This window comes from Crotalus tigris, unplaced genomic scaffold (genome assembly GCF_016545835.1).
Source record: "Crotalus tigris isolate CLP2741 ecotype Arizona unplaced genomic scaffold, ASM1654583v1 scf7180000024116.2146003, whole genome shotgun sequence".
In the NCBI taxonomy this organism is placed as follows: Eukaryota; Metazoa; Chordata; class Lepidosauria; order Squamata; family Viperidae; genus Crotalus; species Crotalus tigris.
In genome coordinates this window covers 256,184-267,977 of record NW_024100393.1, presented here as the reverse complement: position 1 = coordinate 267,977, position 11,794 = coordinate 256,184, and the positions used below count along the sequence as shown (strand labels likewise).

The 11,794-nt window shown below is 35.5% G+C and overlaps 1 protein-coding gene across 5 annotated transcripts in view; it reads right to left on the bottom strand.

Moving 5' to 3' along the window:
• Nucleotides 1-672: 672 nt before the first annotated feature.
• NCKAP1 (NCK associated protein 1) overlaps nucleotides 673-11,794 on the bottom strand; it is a 65,803-nt gene continuing 54,681 nt past the window's right edge. For all 5 annotated transcript variants that reach the window (XM_039322535.1, XM_039322537.1, XM_039322538.1 and 2 more), the window contains 10 exons: nucleotides 11,414-11,544; nucleotides 10,643-10,740; nucleotides 8,801-8,894; nucleotides 6,038-6,120; nucleotides 5,690-5,770; nucleotides 4,592-4,685; nucleotides 3,626-3,742; nucleotides 3,194-3,303; nucleotides 2,508-2,597; nucleotides 673-1,611 (listed from right to left, as the gene is read on the bottom strand). In XM_039322535.1, the coding sequence (XP_039178469.1) occupies nucleotides 1,495-1,611; nucleotides 2,508-2,597; nucleotides 3,194-3,303; nucleotides 3,626-3,742; nucleotides 4,592-4,685; nucleotides 5,690-5,770; nucleotides 6,038-6,120; nucleotides 8,801-8,894; nucleotides 10,643-10,740; nucleotides 11,414-11,544 (1,015 nt within the window). In that variant the 3' untranslated portion in view covers nucleotides 673-1,494. The remainder of the gene's footprint in view (nucleotides 1,612-2,507; nucleotides 2,598-3,193; nucleotides 3,304-3,625; nucleotides 3,743-4,591; nucleotides 4,686-5,689; nucleotides 5,771-6,037; nucleotides 6,121-8,800; nucleotides 8,895-10,642; nucleotides 10,741-11,413; nucleotides 11,545-11,794) is intronic.

The window sequence follows — 11,794 nt, the reverse complement described above, 5'->3', positions numbered from 1 at the left end:
AACCTCAGCAAGAAAAATTGGAGAAAAAAAGAATTGCCAACATTTGAAAACATTAGACACTGTAACAGCTGGATCTGTGTATCTCAAGAGGGTTTGAAAGTAGACTAGAATGGAACTTAAATCAAGTTTTGAAACGTCAGGATAAGTAATAATTGTCACAGGAACAAGATTCATGCATGAATGGTCTTATGCAGAAGAACTAAGAGTTTTGGGGAGGCTGTATGTGGCATTCAGAGATGTTTCAAAAGAAGCACAGATGGCAAAGGATTGGCATAAGCAACTGTTGGACTATATTATGGTTATTACGCCAGGTATTTGAAAGAAACTGAAAAGTATGCAACCAAAAGTTAGGGGACTAAACTTTTTGCTTCCTTTAGTTACAGTTAAGAAAAATGCAGAGCAACCTGCAAAGTTAGGTGTTTTTAATGCATTCAAAGTATTTAAAAAATAAAGTACTCTTCAATCAACTGTACTGTAATCATAGCCATTAGAGATGACAGTTAAGGGAAATGTTTTGCTCTTTCTTCTGTAGTTGTTAAGATACTAAAAATATACTCCGTACAAAAAAAAGAGAACTAATGTTGAGTCAAACATTAAAGAAATTCTGTGATGAAGATACATTAAAATTGTGTCAGTTCAATCTAGCTTAGCATAAAATAGCAAAGTCACCAGCACATTTCAGTGTAGTGTTTATTGTATGTAATGGAAGATACACTTGAATTTCAAAAATTTAAAACATATAAAAAGTGGTTAAGGGCTAACATTTTATCAACATTTGATAAATGCATAAGAATGTTTATTATACAGGAGGATACAATGTAGTGTTAATGCCAATGGGGCACCATGGACATTAGTCTTAAAAAATTTCACTATGTAGGCTTTATACAAACAAAATCACTTTTTCTCATTTCAGATTGTATGGAGAAGATTGTTTAAGGATAAGCAATCCTATAACTTATTTTTAAAATATTAGATAGCATCTGTCATTAATCTGAGTGAGTGTTTCAAAAAATAAAGTAAAAATGTTGTAGTTCACAGAAATGCACATCCAGATCTTATTTCTGATAAGAACAATAGGTACAGGTTGTAATTCTCCCTATATGAAATAATTTACACACAGATGAAAACTAGGAACACTAAAATAATCACTAAATAGAGTTCTTCATGGAGATAAACAAGCCATTATGATTTCTGCATGATCAAATATGAAAAAAACTCCATGACTTCAGCATTTCTCTTTTGAACAGAATTGAGACTCTTAAAAAAGAAAAAATAAAGAGATAATTTCAGCAAATGTGCAACCTAAAATCAGCCAAGCTTATATTGTAATACAACCATATTAAGAAACCACTGGTCAGAAATACAACTGCATTGGGAAAAAGTTCAGAATCCACAAAACTCTGCCAGGCCATAAAATAAAACAGCTCCACAGTTTACAAGTAAAACTGAGGCAACAGAGAGGCGTGCTTAATTGGTCTCCAGATAAGTAGCTATTCAGGCAGAGGATGTGACACTTTGTTTGTACACAGCATGGTACGCATTCCGTAGCAAGACGTAGGGAAAGCAGGACTCCAGAAGATCCATAGTCAGGAAGGGAGATTCCTGCACAATCTAAGATAAAAGAGGAAATCAGTCAGAATCTGGGCAAAGAGCAGAATTCAGGATGCTGGTAAAATTTGTCTTCCTATATTTACGGATATACACATACACCAACACACACACACACAAACACACACACTTCAATTAAGGCTTCAATAAAAATGACATTTTGGGGGCAATCTCTATAACAAGGAGACTCCAATTGCTGAAAGGGAGACCACTAATCTGTAAATCCTGTAAACCAAATAGTTACAGTAATTTGCCTGTTCTTTTTGGATGCATTATAAATTACTCTCATTCCCAAATTGTTTGTAAATGAACTTTCACCCTTATCCTATAGCCGAGCTACAGATATGTGCCACTATTGCAAATTTATAAATATTTATAAATTGCTCTCATTCCCAAAATATTTGTTATGATTCTATGCACATTTGTGAGTTGCTCCAACCAATTTAGAATGTGGCAATCATGTCACATTGCTAGCAGACTCTGATCCACAAGAGAGAATCATAATGGTCAGCCTACTACTTTTCTTCTCCTTTTACATTTTCAGAGTGAGCTGAATGAGCACGATATCACAATAAAGTAATTTTCAGAAATGCACTTGGTAGTGATCTATGTATTGCTGAGAAAATTTAAAATGGAAAACTGCTGGAGTGAGAGACAACATAGAAGAGAAGCCAAAGACAGTGTAATATTGTGGGCTCTAGCTGTACTGAACTGACACTCACAAAATCTGCAGCCAGCATATGTCCGATTTGAGACAAAACTAGGGGGGAAAAGGCAGGAGTAGAAATTGTTTAAATAAGTTAAGCTTGTTGAGCAATTATTTTCCTGTGATCCACAACAATCTCTCTCTGCTTACTTGCAAAACAGTTTTAGGTACAATAGTTAGGATTAAAGCGTACCATGTCAAGAAGTAAGTAAACAGATTCTCTGTTCCTTGTAGTGGTTTTGTCTGTCTCCTGGCCAATTTTTAGTAGACTGGAGGAGGCAAGCTGTAAGAATGCACACAACAGAGTTAGAATTCTTTATTGGCCAAGTATGATTGGACACACAGAAAGAATTTGTTTCCGGTGCATAAGCTCTCAGTGTGCTTACAAGCAACAAGTGATAAATCCTGATCACATACAACATGATTAAACATAAGCAAAACAGGTTACAGTTCCTCCTACTTTTAAGGCACACTATTTCATTTTCATTTCAGGATATGTGCAATGTCTGATACAAATACCACGTAACACTAATAGTAATTCGCAATGCTAAGGTAATAGTAATTCGCAATGCTAAGGAATGTAACAAACATAGGGAATATTGGGTAATGACTAATAATGAAATGAATAGGACTAACTGAACACTACACAGTTCATTTGATTATTCGAATCCCTCAATTAGATTCTATTGAAAAACAGTATGTAAAACAAAAAATGGACATTCACTATAGCAATCATTATTATATAGAAAAAACCCCCACAGTATTATCAGGGTTGATAAGAAACACAGTGCACACTAATCACTGAAGAGGTTCAAACTTTGCAAAATAAAAGGTTAATTTCTGGAGCAGGTTATTTTGGAAAAAAATAATTGTACATACAGCCAAAAATTCTTTGAGACGATCTTCAATGCTTCCCTTGTGAATGGTAAATAAGGCTGCAGCAATCTGATTGATTGCTTTTGCCAGGCAATGGATATTGTTGCAGTGACCTAGACGAGAACACATTTATATTATTACATTTATTTTTTTATGCATATACACATACAAGTCAATACTGCTTCCAGATAATGATCACCACTGCTTTTCATCTTATAAATACTTTCGCTATAGCTTAAACCTTTTCTAATCACTAATCTCTAAAAAGCAGACTTGATTGAAGCAAGATATTTATTTTTTGAAAACTACCATTCTGAGATAAAAATGACTTGTTGTTCCACACGAAAATGTAAGGACCAAGACTACATAAATTGAAATCAATAGCTTCAGCTGAACAGTTAATAGATTCTCTCCATGAATTCCCATAAATATTACCTTCAATTGCAGGACTGTATTGAGACATCACATTACTAGCCAAAGTTGGTAAGGAGACTGCCACAAAGACCATCAGAAGGCAAGCAATTTTATATTCCTCCTCTGGACTAATATTTTCTGAAAATGAATTCAAATTAAGACAATTTATTATTGGGGGGGTGTCCAGAAAGAAACACACCCTAGATCAGGCATGTCAAACTGCCGGCCCGCAGGCTAGATGCATTATACTGAAACCATGCCCACCCCGTTGCCGGCAATGGGGAAAAAGTCATGATACGTTACGTGACATCGTGAGTTTGATATGCCTGCCCTAGATTAATCATTGAAGAGAAAGCTCAAGAAAGAAAACATAAAGAAAAAAGAATTGCCATGACATTAATGATTTTAAAAAATGATTCTAGAGGGGAGAGCAGTGAAGTATATATAGCTTGTTAAAAGAAGATATGAAATTGTTCACTTTGAGAATGGGCAACTAAATTTCATTTTTGATGTGTGTCCTTGTGCCCACAATAAAAAATGACAATAAAAAATATCTTAATTATTGACAATTAGAAACTTATGATTTAGAAGTAAAATGTTTTTAAGGGCCCATATTCATTTCAGCTTGGTTTAAATGAAAACACACGAGGTTTTATATCCTACATAGGGGCCAAGATAAATAAACTTAATCAAGACTAAGTATTTAGCCAGCTCCTCCAGCTGTATGCATTCAAGGGAAAATATCTTTATATCAGTTTTTTACTACTTCAGTTCTTTGCTATAAATAAAGCAGAGAACAAAGCACATAAATAATAGCACTAATTGGGCAATATTTTATCCTGTAAATAGAATGCTGACTGGAAGAAAACCTTCATGTACTCTAAAGTAAAGGGAGATAAAATCAACAATGGTTGATTTCACAACAGCAAATGGCTGAATGCGGAAGTGTCATACAACACCCACTTATCCACACGATTTATATCTTGCCTGATTTTTGAGAAGAAAGAGCTACAACCAGGGCAGGGTCTATTTCACATGGGAGTCCTGCAGCTGATGAGAGCTCATATACATTCATTGCAACCTGAAAAACAAAACACTATTGTAGAATGAAGTATGTCACTAGATTAGGAAGGCTATTCTTTATAACTATTGCAAAAAGATTAAAAACAGAAGTAGGGAAAAATGGAAAAACTAGTATATTTTGAAAAATCTAGCCGGCATTTCCATACAGGAATTCTTAGCTGTTCTCAAGCTGAACTAACTGAGAATTTAATTAACTTCAGGTATAATTTGTGCTGTTAATGCTTCTTGTCTCATATAGAAGGATTTGATTCTAGATGTCTCCTGTAAATGAAATCTGATTTTATTTCAAAGTAGAAGTCTATTGTTTTAGAGGATGAAGGCTCATTATCCTAAAAAACAACATTTTAAAGTTTGCTGCCTGGAGTCACTGTGTATGACTCAGGCCGCTCTGTAACCTAAATTTATTAAATAAATAAAACTCCTTTCAAATTTCTCCCTCTGCTATGCTATTGGTTACATACCTAAGGCCTCCATGATGGAGAACAATTCTTTCCCAGTGCTTGTCAGAAAAACCAGATGCAAGCAAGTATATGGTAGATTCTTCCTACCATATACTTGCTTGCATCTGTCCCTCAAAACTCCTCAGTCCAAAATGATTTTAAAATATCCATTTATCTAAGGAATATTTCAACAACTATAAATTAGAAGTTTTTGCTAAATGCAAAAGTAACAACAAATGGTTATTCTTTTTCTTCTTTTCTAATCAATCTTAGCTTCCCTCTTTCACTCTCTTCCCCAGCATTCTATTCTCATCAGTGATGACAATTTCTCCCCAATCTTTCCTACTACCTCATTTAATATTTCTGATTAATATGAATAGTTTTTCATTACATGTGTCGAAGAAGACAAAACCTGGAATTGTAAATGATCAGAAAAGCGTAATACTATGATTCTTTTTATCGTGTTAATCAATTCCATAGCTACTGTGGTATGTTACTTTTATGATTTGATAGATAATTATTGGAATTAAATCATCCACTCCACTCAGGAGAAATTTATTACCTTCATATCAGTCTCTCTTGGAATGTGGTCCTTAAAGTCTTCAATTGAACTTACAAGGAAAGGAATGTGATAGGATAAAACCTAGGATAAGGAAACACAGGAAAAAAAAAACTTTTCTTATATCTTCTCTCCCTTTTGACAGCATTTTATGATTTCTGCATACATTTATCCCATGGCACTGTCAATTTATTCATGACAGCTATTTTAAGACTACTGAGACCTTATTTATCTCATTTACAGTTATTAGCACTTAACTACATTTACTTTTGTAATATATTTCACTCAATTTACATGTAGGTAAGTGAATGTGTTTTACAGGACAGTTACAATGCACAAGACAGTACTTACATCCCTAAGCGCTTCTTGTGCAAGTGATCGGAATGATAAAATAACACCAATAATAGTCATCCTTTTCAAAACACTATCAACAGCTGAAAAAAAAAAGTAAAGACTGTGAAACAGAATGGCAAATTTTTCATTATGGTCATAAGTAGCATTTTTTAATCCTTGCTAAGTTCTGTAGGAGGTGGACCATGAACCAGGAGAAACATATTTGCATTCTTAAATCTCGCGGACGTACCCCCAACTGCCCAAAATCTCCTGCCACAGCCAGAATTTCTGGAGGAAGACCCTTGCCTTAAACTGTCAGTGGAACTGAACTAGTAAAGACAGAGGAACAACCAAGATACAGTCGCATACGGACAGGAATACAATCAAGATGAACCTCACTCAAGACACAGTTTTCAAAGGTTGCTTATAAACTGCCCATGAACAGGATTCCCTCTGAAATTTTCAGACACTGGATTGACCCAACATCAATTTATGCTCGAGGTCAATTAGGCCTTACTTAACATTACTACCTTAAGCAGGTATGAAAGTGAATAAGGAATAGGTGAATATTGGAGCAAATATGGGAAATATAACTCTGTCTTTGCATGTTTTTCAGTAACTGAGGAGCACCATTTCTCACAGGTGAAGCGTCCAAACTGTTTTCAAAGGTTGTCTAGAGAAAAAAATGCCAGGCAAGGTTATTCATTCATAAACGGCTGTGGTTAGAATATCCTCATAAGGGAAGGATGACAGCTAGAAAACTGATAGCCAATGTAAGCACTTTGACTCTTGGGGGACAATAATATTTCCATAAATACCTCTCTGTTTGTTCACCATACCTGCTTACAGAAGGTGGTCTGTCTTGTCAGTAGTTCCTGTTTAACACTGCTCATAAATTAATACTGTCTCTACACATGGGTTAGGCTCTTGAAGACTGAGTTGCATATCACCTGCATACTGATTATACCTGGCTTCAAAATTTTCACATGATTCATCCATTCTTTCACGTGGATGTTATAGAACATGGAAGACAATATGGATCCTTGCAGTACTTCATAGCTAGACCCAACAAACCATGCTCAACAGTCCAGCTTCATCATTATCAGAATGACACCAACTTCTACATAACAAGTAATTCTAGGAAATTAATATAATAAATGGATCTAGAAAACCAACAGGGGCTACACTTTCCTCTAATAAGGTTCATCCACCAAAGCAGTTTCAGAGCTGAAACTAGACCTGTATCGCATAAAAATCTAGAAAATATATTTCACCTAAGCATACTGAAGTGGAAGGTCATCCTCCACTCTACCATCTCATCCAACAAGACAATAATTGCTACTAGACAATAGTAGTCCAAAACCCAGAGATCTAGGCAAGGACTTTTGAGAAGGAGGCATGCCACTTCCTCTTTCAGAACCAAGAGAAGAAATTTTTCTGGAAAGAAGAAAAATCTGCAGGATCCCCAGATAACCATTTCCATTTGCTCCCAATCCTGTTGGCTTTTTGCAAAGCTTTAAGAAAGCTTTATGTGCCTGAAACTCAGAATGTATTAAGGGCCTTGTTACTTGGCTTTACTATTAGTTATTAACAATCATGGCTGCTGCCTGTATTTTATGGATGTTTTTATTGTTTTATTTTTTTAAAATTATTTTAATTATTATATAATTTTAGAATTGTAAGCTGCCCAGAGTCACTTGGTCGAGTTGGCGGCTATATAAACTGATGAATGAATCAATCAATAAATACATTTCCAGCTGGATTTAATTAGCTAAAATGATCAAGGATGGGATACAAACAGTGGTGTCGCCTCCTTATTCTGTTTAAAACTCTGGGTTGCAGAAAATTAAAAGTAATCCCATATAATTTAGCCAGACAATGGCGTAATTACTTCAGCTCACACTGTAGCTTTCTCAAACCTAGTTCCCACCAGTCCCTGGCTCCGAACTCTGAATGAAAGGTAATAAACTAGGAAGATTAACTTAAATCATTTGAAATGCAAATCAGATCTAAGACTGAATGAAAGGGAAAAAATGAATGTTCTTTTTCCAGAAGCTTGTTTGCAATCCACCTTTTAGTATCAAGAACTCTTCTTAAAATTCTTACAAGCTTTTAAAATATTTGTCTTTATAGTGTTTTATTTGTGAGTTTCATTCACCTAATGAATTAAATAGATTGTTATATCAGCCATATATGACGGTTCATAGATTTATGCAATTAGTTAATGAAGGTCCTGCTATTTCTAATGAGTGTAACTTGTTAATTTTAGTCTTTATTTGACACTGTTGATCTATTTCAGCTATTTTTTTTTTTCACCGAGAAACATATAAGAAACGGTTGCTGGAATTGGGTATGTCTAGTTTAATGAAGAGAAGAACGAGGGGGGACATGATAGCAGTATTCCAATATCTCAGGGGCTGCCACAAAGAAGAGGGAGTCAAGCTATTTTCCAAAGCGCCTGAAGGCAGGACAAGAAGCAATGGATGGAAACTAACCAAGAGAGAAGCAACTTAGAACTCAGGAGAAACTTCCTGACAGTTAGAACAATTAACCAGTGGAACAACCTGCCTCCAGAAGTTGTGAATGCTCCAACACTGGAAGTTTTTAAGAAAAGACTGGACAGCCATTTGTCCGAAATGGTATAGGGTTTCCTGCCTGAGCAGGGGGTTGGACTAGATGACCTCCAAGGTCCCTCCCAACTTTATTATTATTATTAACTTTTATTACCTACTCCATTAACAAATATGAATATTTATGTCTTTTACTGATTAGAATACTTACATGACAATCTTTTGAAGAGAGCTGCCATCTGATCTGGTTTATCAAAACTGGTCCTCATTTGTGTTAGTACTTCAACATTCTCAACCACAAGTTTCTAAGACGAAGCAAGATCTCAGGTCAGGCACAGATCTGAGTATAGTAATAAGTGCATGCTTTAGAACATTTCAGTGAGGCAAGCAGGAAACAGCTCATGAAATCCAGATCTTCCTACTATCTGACCAGAAGAACTATGCCATTATGCTATTTTAGCCTGAATACACAGCAAACAGAAAGCTTTTGAGTGTAATAATAAAAGCTCTGTCTACTTCATAAAGCATTTATTGTTCTAATCATCTCACAAAGTTGGCCAAAGATGGTTTGGAATAACTGGATTGCATTCCTCAATCTGGACTAAGATGGTCTAAAAAGAAAGTAGAGCAGAGCAGAGGAGAACAGAGAACAAAGCAAAATAAAGCAAATGATAAATAACATTTTCTGCATAATATGCACAGAAAATTAAAAGCATAACTATGGCAGAACACAATATTCAATGCAGTACATCATTTCTCCACATCAACATCCTTTACAGATTTTCCTCATGGAAAAATAACTTACATTTTCTAAGTTTGGTTTGGCTAGAGCTTCAAAATATTGCCTTCTATCATGCCTTCTTCTATTTTGGCAGGATTTTTACAGTACATTTTGGAGACTAATTTATAAGATATAAATATCTTATAAATTACATATAAATATATGTAGTTTGCATTCAAAGAATTAAAGCTATAGCTCTAAGACTACAAACTATACCACTCTTCACGAAACTACATCTCAAGGATGAGGTTTCCTGAATTATTACCGGATTTCCTTAAATTAGGGATAGAAAACTTTAAACCAGTCACATTTTGGATTTCAACTGCCATCAAGCAGCCAAAGCAAGACCTTATGGTTCACCGTATCAAGGGGGCATTTGTAACCCAGATCTGGTCCAGAATGCAATGGTGCAGACAATTTGGGGCACATTATGTTATGCCCTGTGACACTCTTGCTTTACACTGTATTGTTGCAGTGGATATAATGCAATATGCTGGTAAATCACTACAAAGCCCTAAATGGGTCCAGGATACTTGCAGTCTTTTGTGTTCACCCATCAGAACAAGTAGCACTGCCATGCACCAAGTTGTGTCCATAAAAAAAATAGGATTTTTCTGGGGCTTCGGAGTTATACCTTCTCTGTCATGGTACCTGCCCTGTGGAACAGTGTCACCTGAGATCAGGAGGCCCCTGACCTTTCTGGATTTTCATAAAGGCCAAGATGCTCTCCTAGGCACTGAGCCAGGAGGCTAAACCAGTTCTGTTAGTGGATTTGTGGTTTGGTCTCTATGGATTAATATTCAATTTTTAGGTCCGATCATACATTACATATTATCATTATAAATTTAAGTTTCTATTTGTTGCATTAGGTTGTGTTGAGTTTATTACTTGATGTGTTGCCCAGAGTTACCACCATGACGTATGTAGGTTATACAAATTGTTTAAACAGATAAATAGGGCATATGGCAGCCACAAGACTGAAAGTTATATGTAATCAAATGTAAAGAGCTGACGAGCCAATCCCAGGCATTTATGATATATAGAAATATGTTGTTTGAGTATAGCTTATGGTTAAACCAACAGGTTTGTGCGCTTTAAGACTACGAAAATTTCTCCTAGAGTGAGGAGAGTTTGCCATTCCGATGAAATGCAGGGAAAAATCCTGATGAATGAGGACAAAAGGTGGTACTAATTTAAATCATTTTAGAGATACCACAAATTTGGCTGTTAAATTATAAAAACAGTAACCATGCAAGATTATTCAAAAACTACCTTGAGCTCAGCAACCTGTGAGGAAATATGCCACATAAGACTTTCACTTAAGAACTTCATACCATATGGACCAAGAAGTTCTGATAGGGCTCTCATTTCTAAGGAATAAAAATCATATACATTTGCTTTAATATAATGCCTACAGTATATATTGCTATTCTATTACCATCTTAAGGCATGTACTCTATCTCAAACACCCAAAACAGAAAATAATTTGCAATCAATTTGCTGCAGTGTAAAAATGAAGCAGGTAAATAGATTGAGAAACAAGTCAGTTTGGTCTAGTGGTTAAGGCAGCAGGCTAGAAACTGAGATCATGAGTTCTAGTCTCTCCTTAGGGATGAAAGTCACCTGGGTAACTTTAGGCCAGTCCCTCTCTCTCAGCCCAACCCATCTCACAGTGTTGTTGTGGGGAAAATTGGAGGAGGAAAGTATGTCCTCAAGTTAATTGCCTTGAGTTATTTCTAAAAATAATAAAGGTGGGATATAAATAAATAGAAATTACCTCACTATAAAAACAAACTTATTCTCAACTTCTGCTTCTTAGCCCATCTCCGCTCCTTAGCTCCTTTTGATCCATCACAAGTGTGAAAGGAGCAACTTGTGAAGACTTAGTGAAGCCTCATTGTGTGAGCTAAATTCTCTTTATTTTTCTCTGGGTTCAACAATACAGCTTAACTATCTGATTAGTATTTGTACTTAAAAAGCGTTACTTGACAAAAAAACTCCAATAGTTACAAACAATGTAACAAATGTTTACAGAAAACCTACCTGAGATGTCTGAATATTCTTCTGCATTAAATGTCAGCTCATTTTCAGTTGGCAAGTTGACAAATGCCTTCATTGCAGGGAAATAAGCTATATGGCCATTACTGACTTGCCGTAGCAGAGTTTCCAGATACCTTAACAAAATGAAATTTATTTTCATAGTAGAATTAACACCATATCAATTCTGACAAGACCTATATGAATTTTTGTCCTTGCTAATTGATATAAAACAACCTAATGTACTAAATGCCCTTCTTCAGAGCTGGTAATATTCAATTAAAACCAATTAGCAAATGCCTTGATAGGAAACTAAAACACTCCACTTCGTGAAATTCATAGTCTCTAATTAATGTCTCTGGTACAGCATCTGAAGCAACAGAAGCT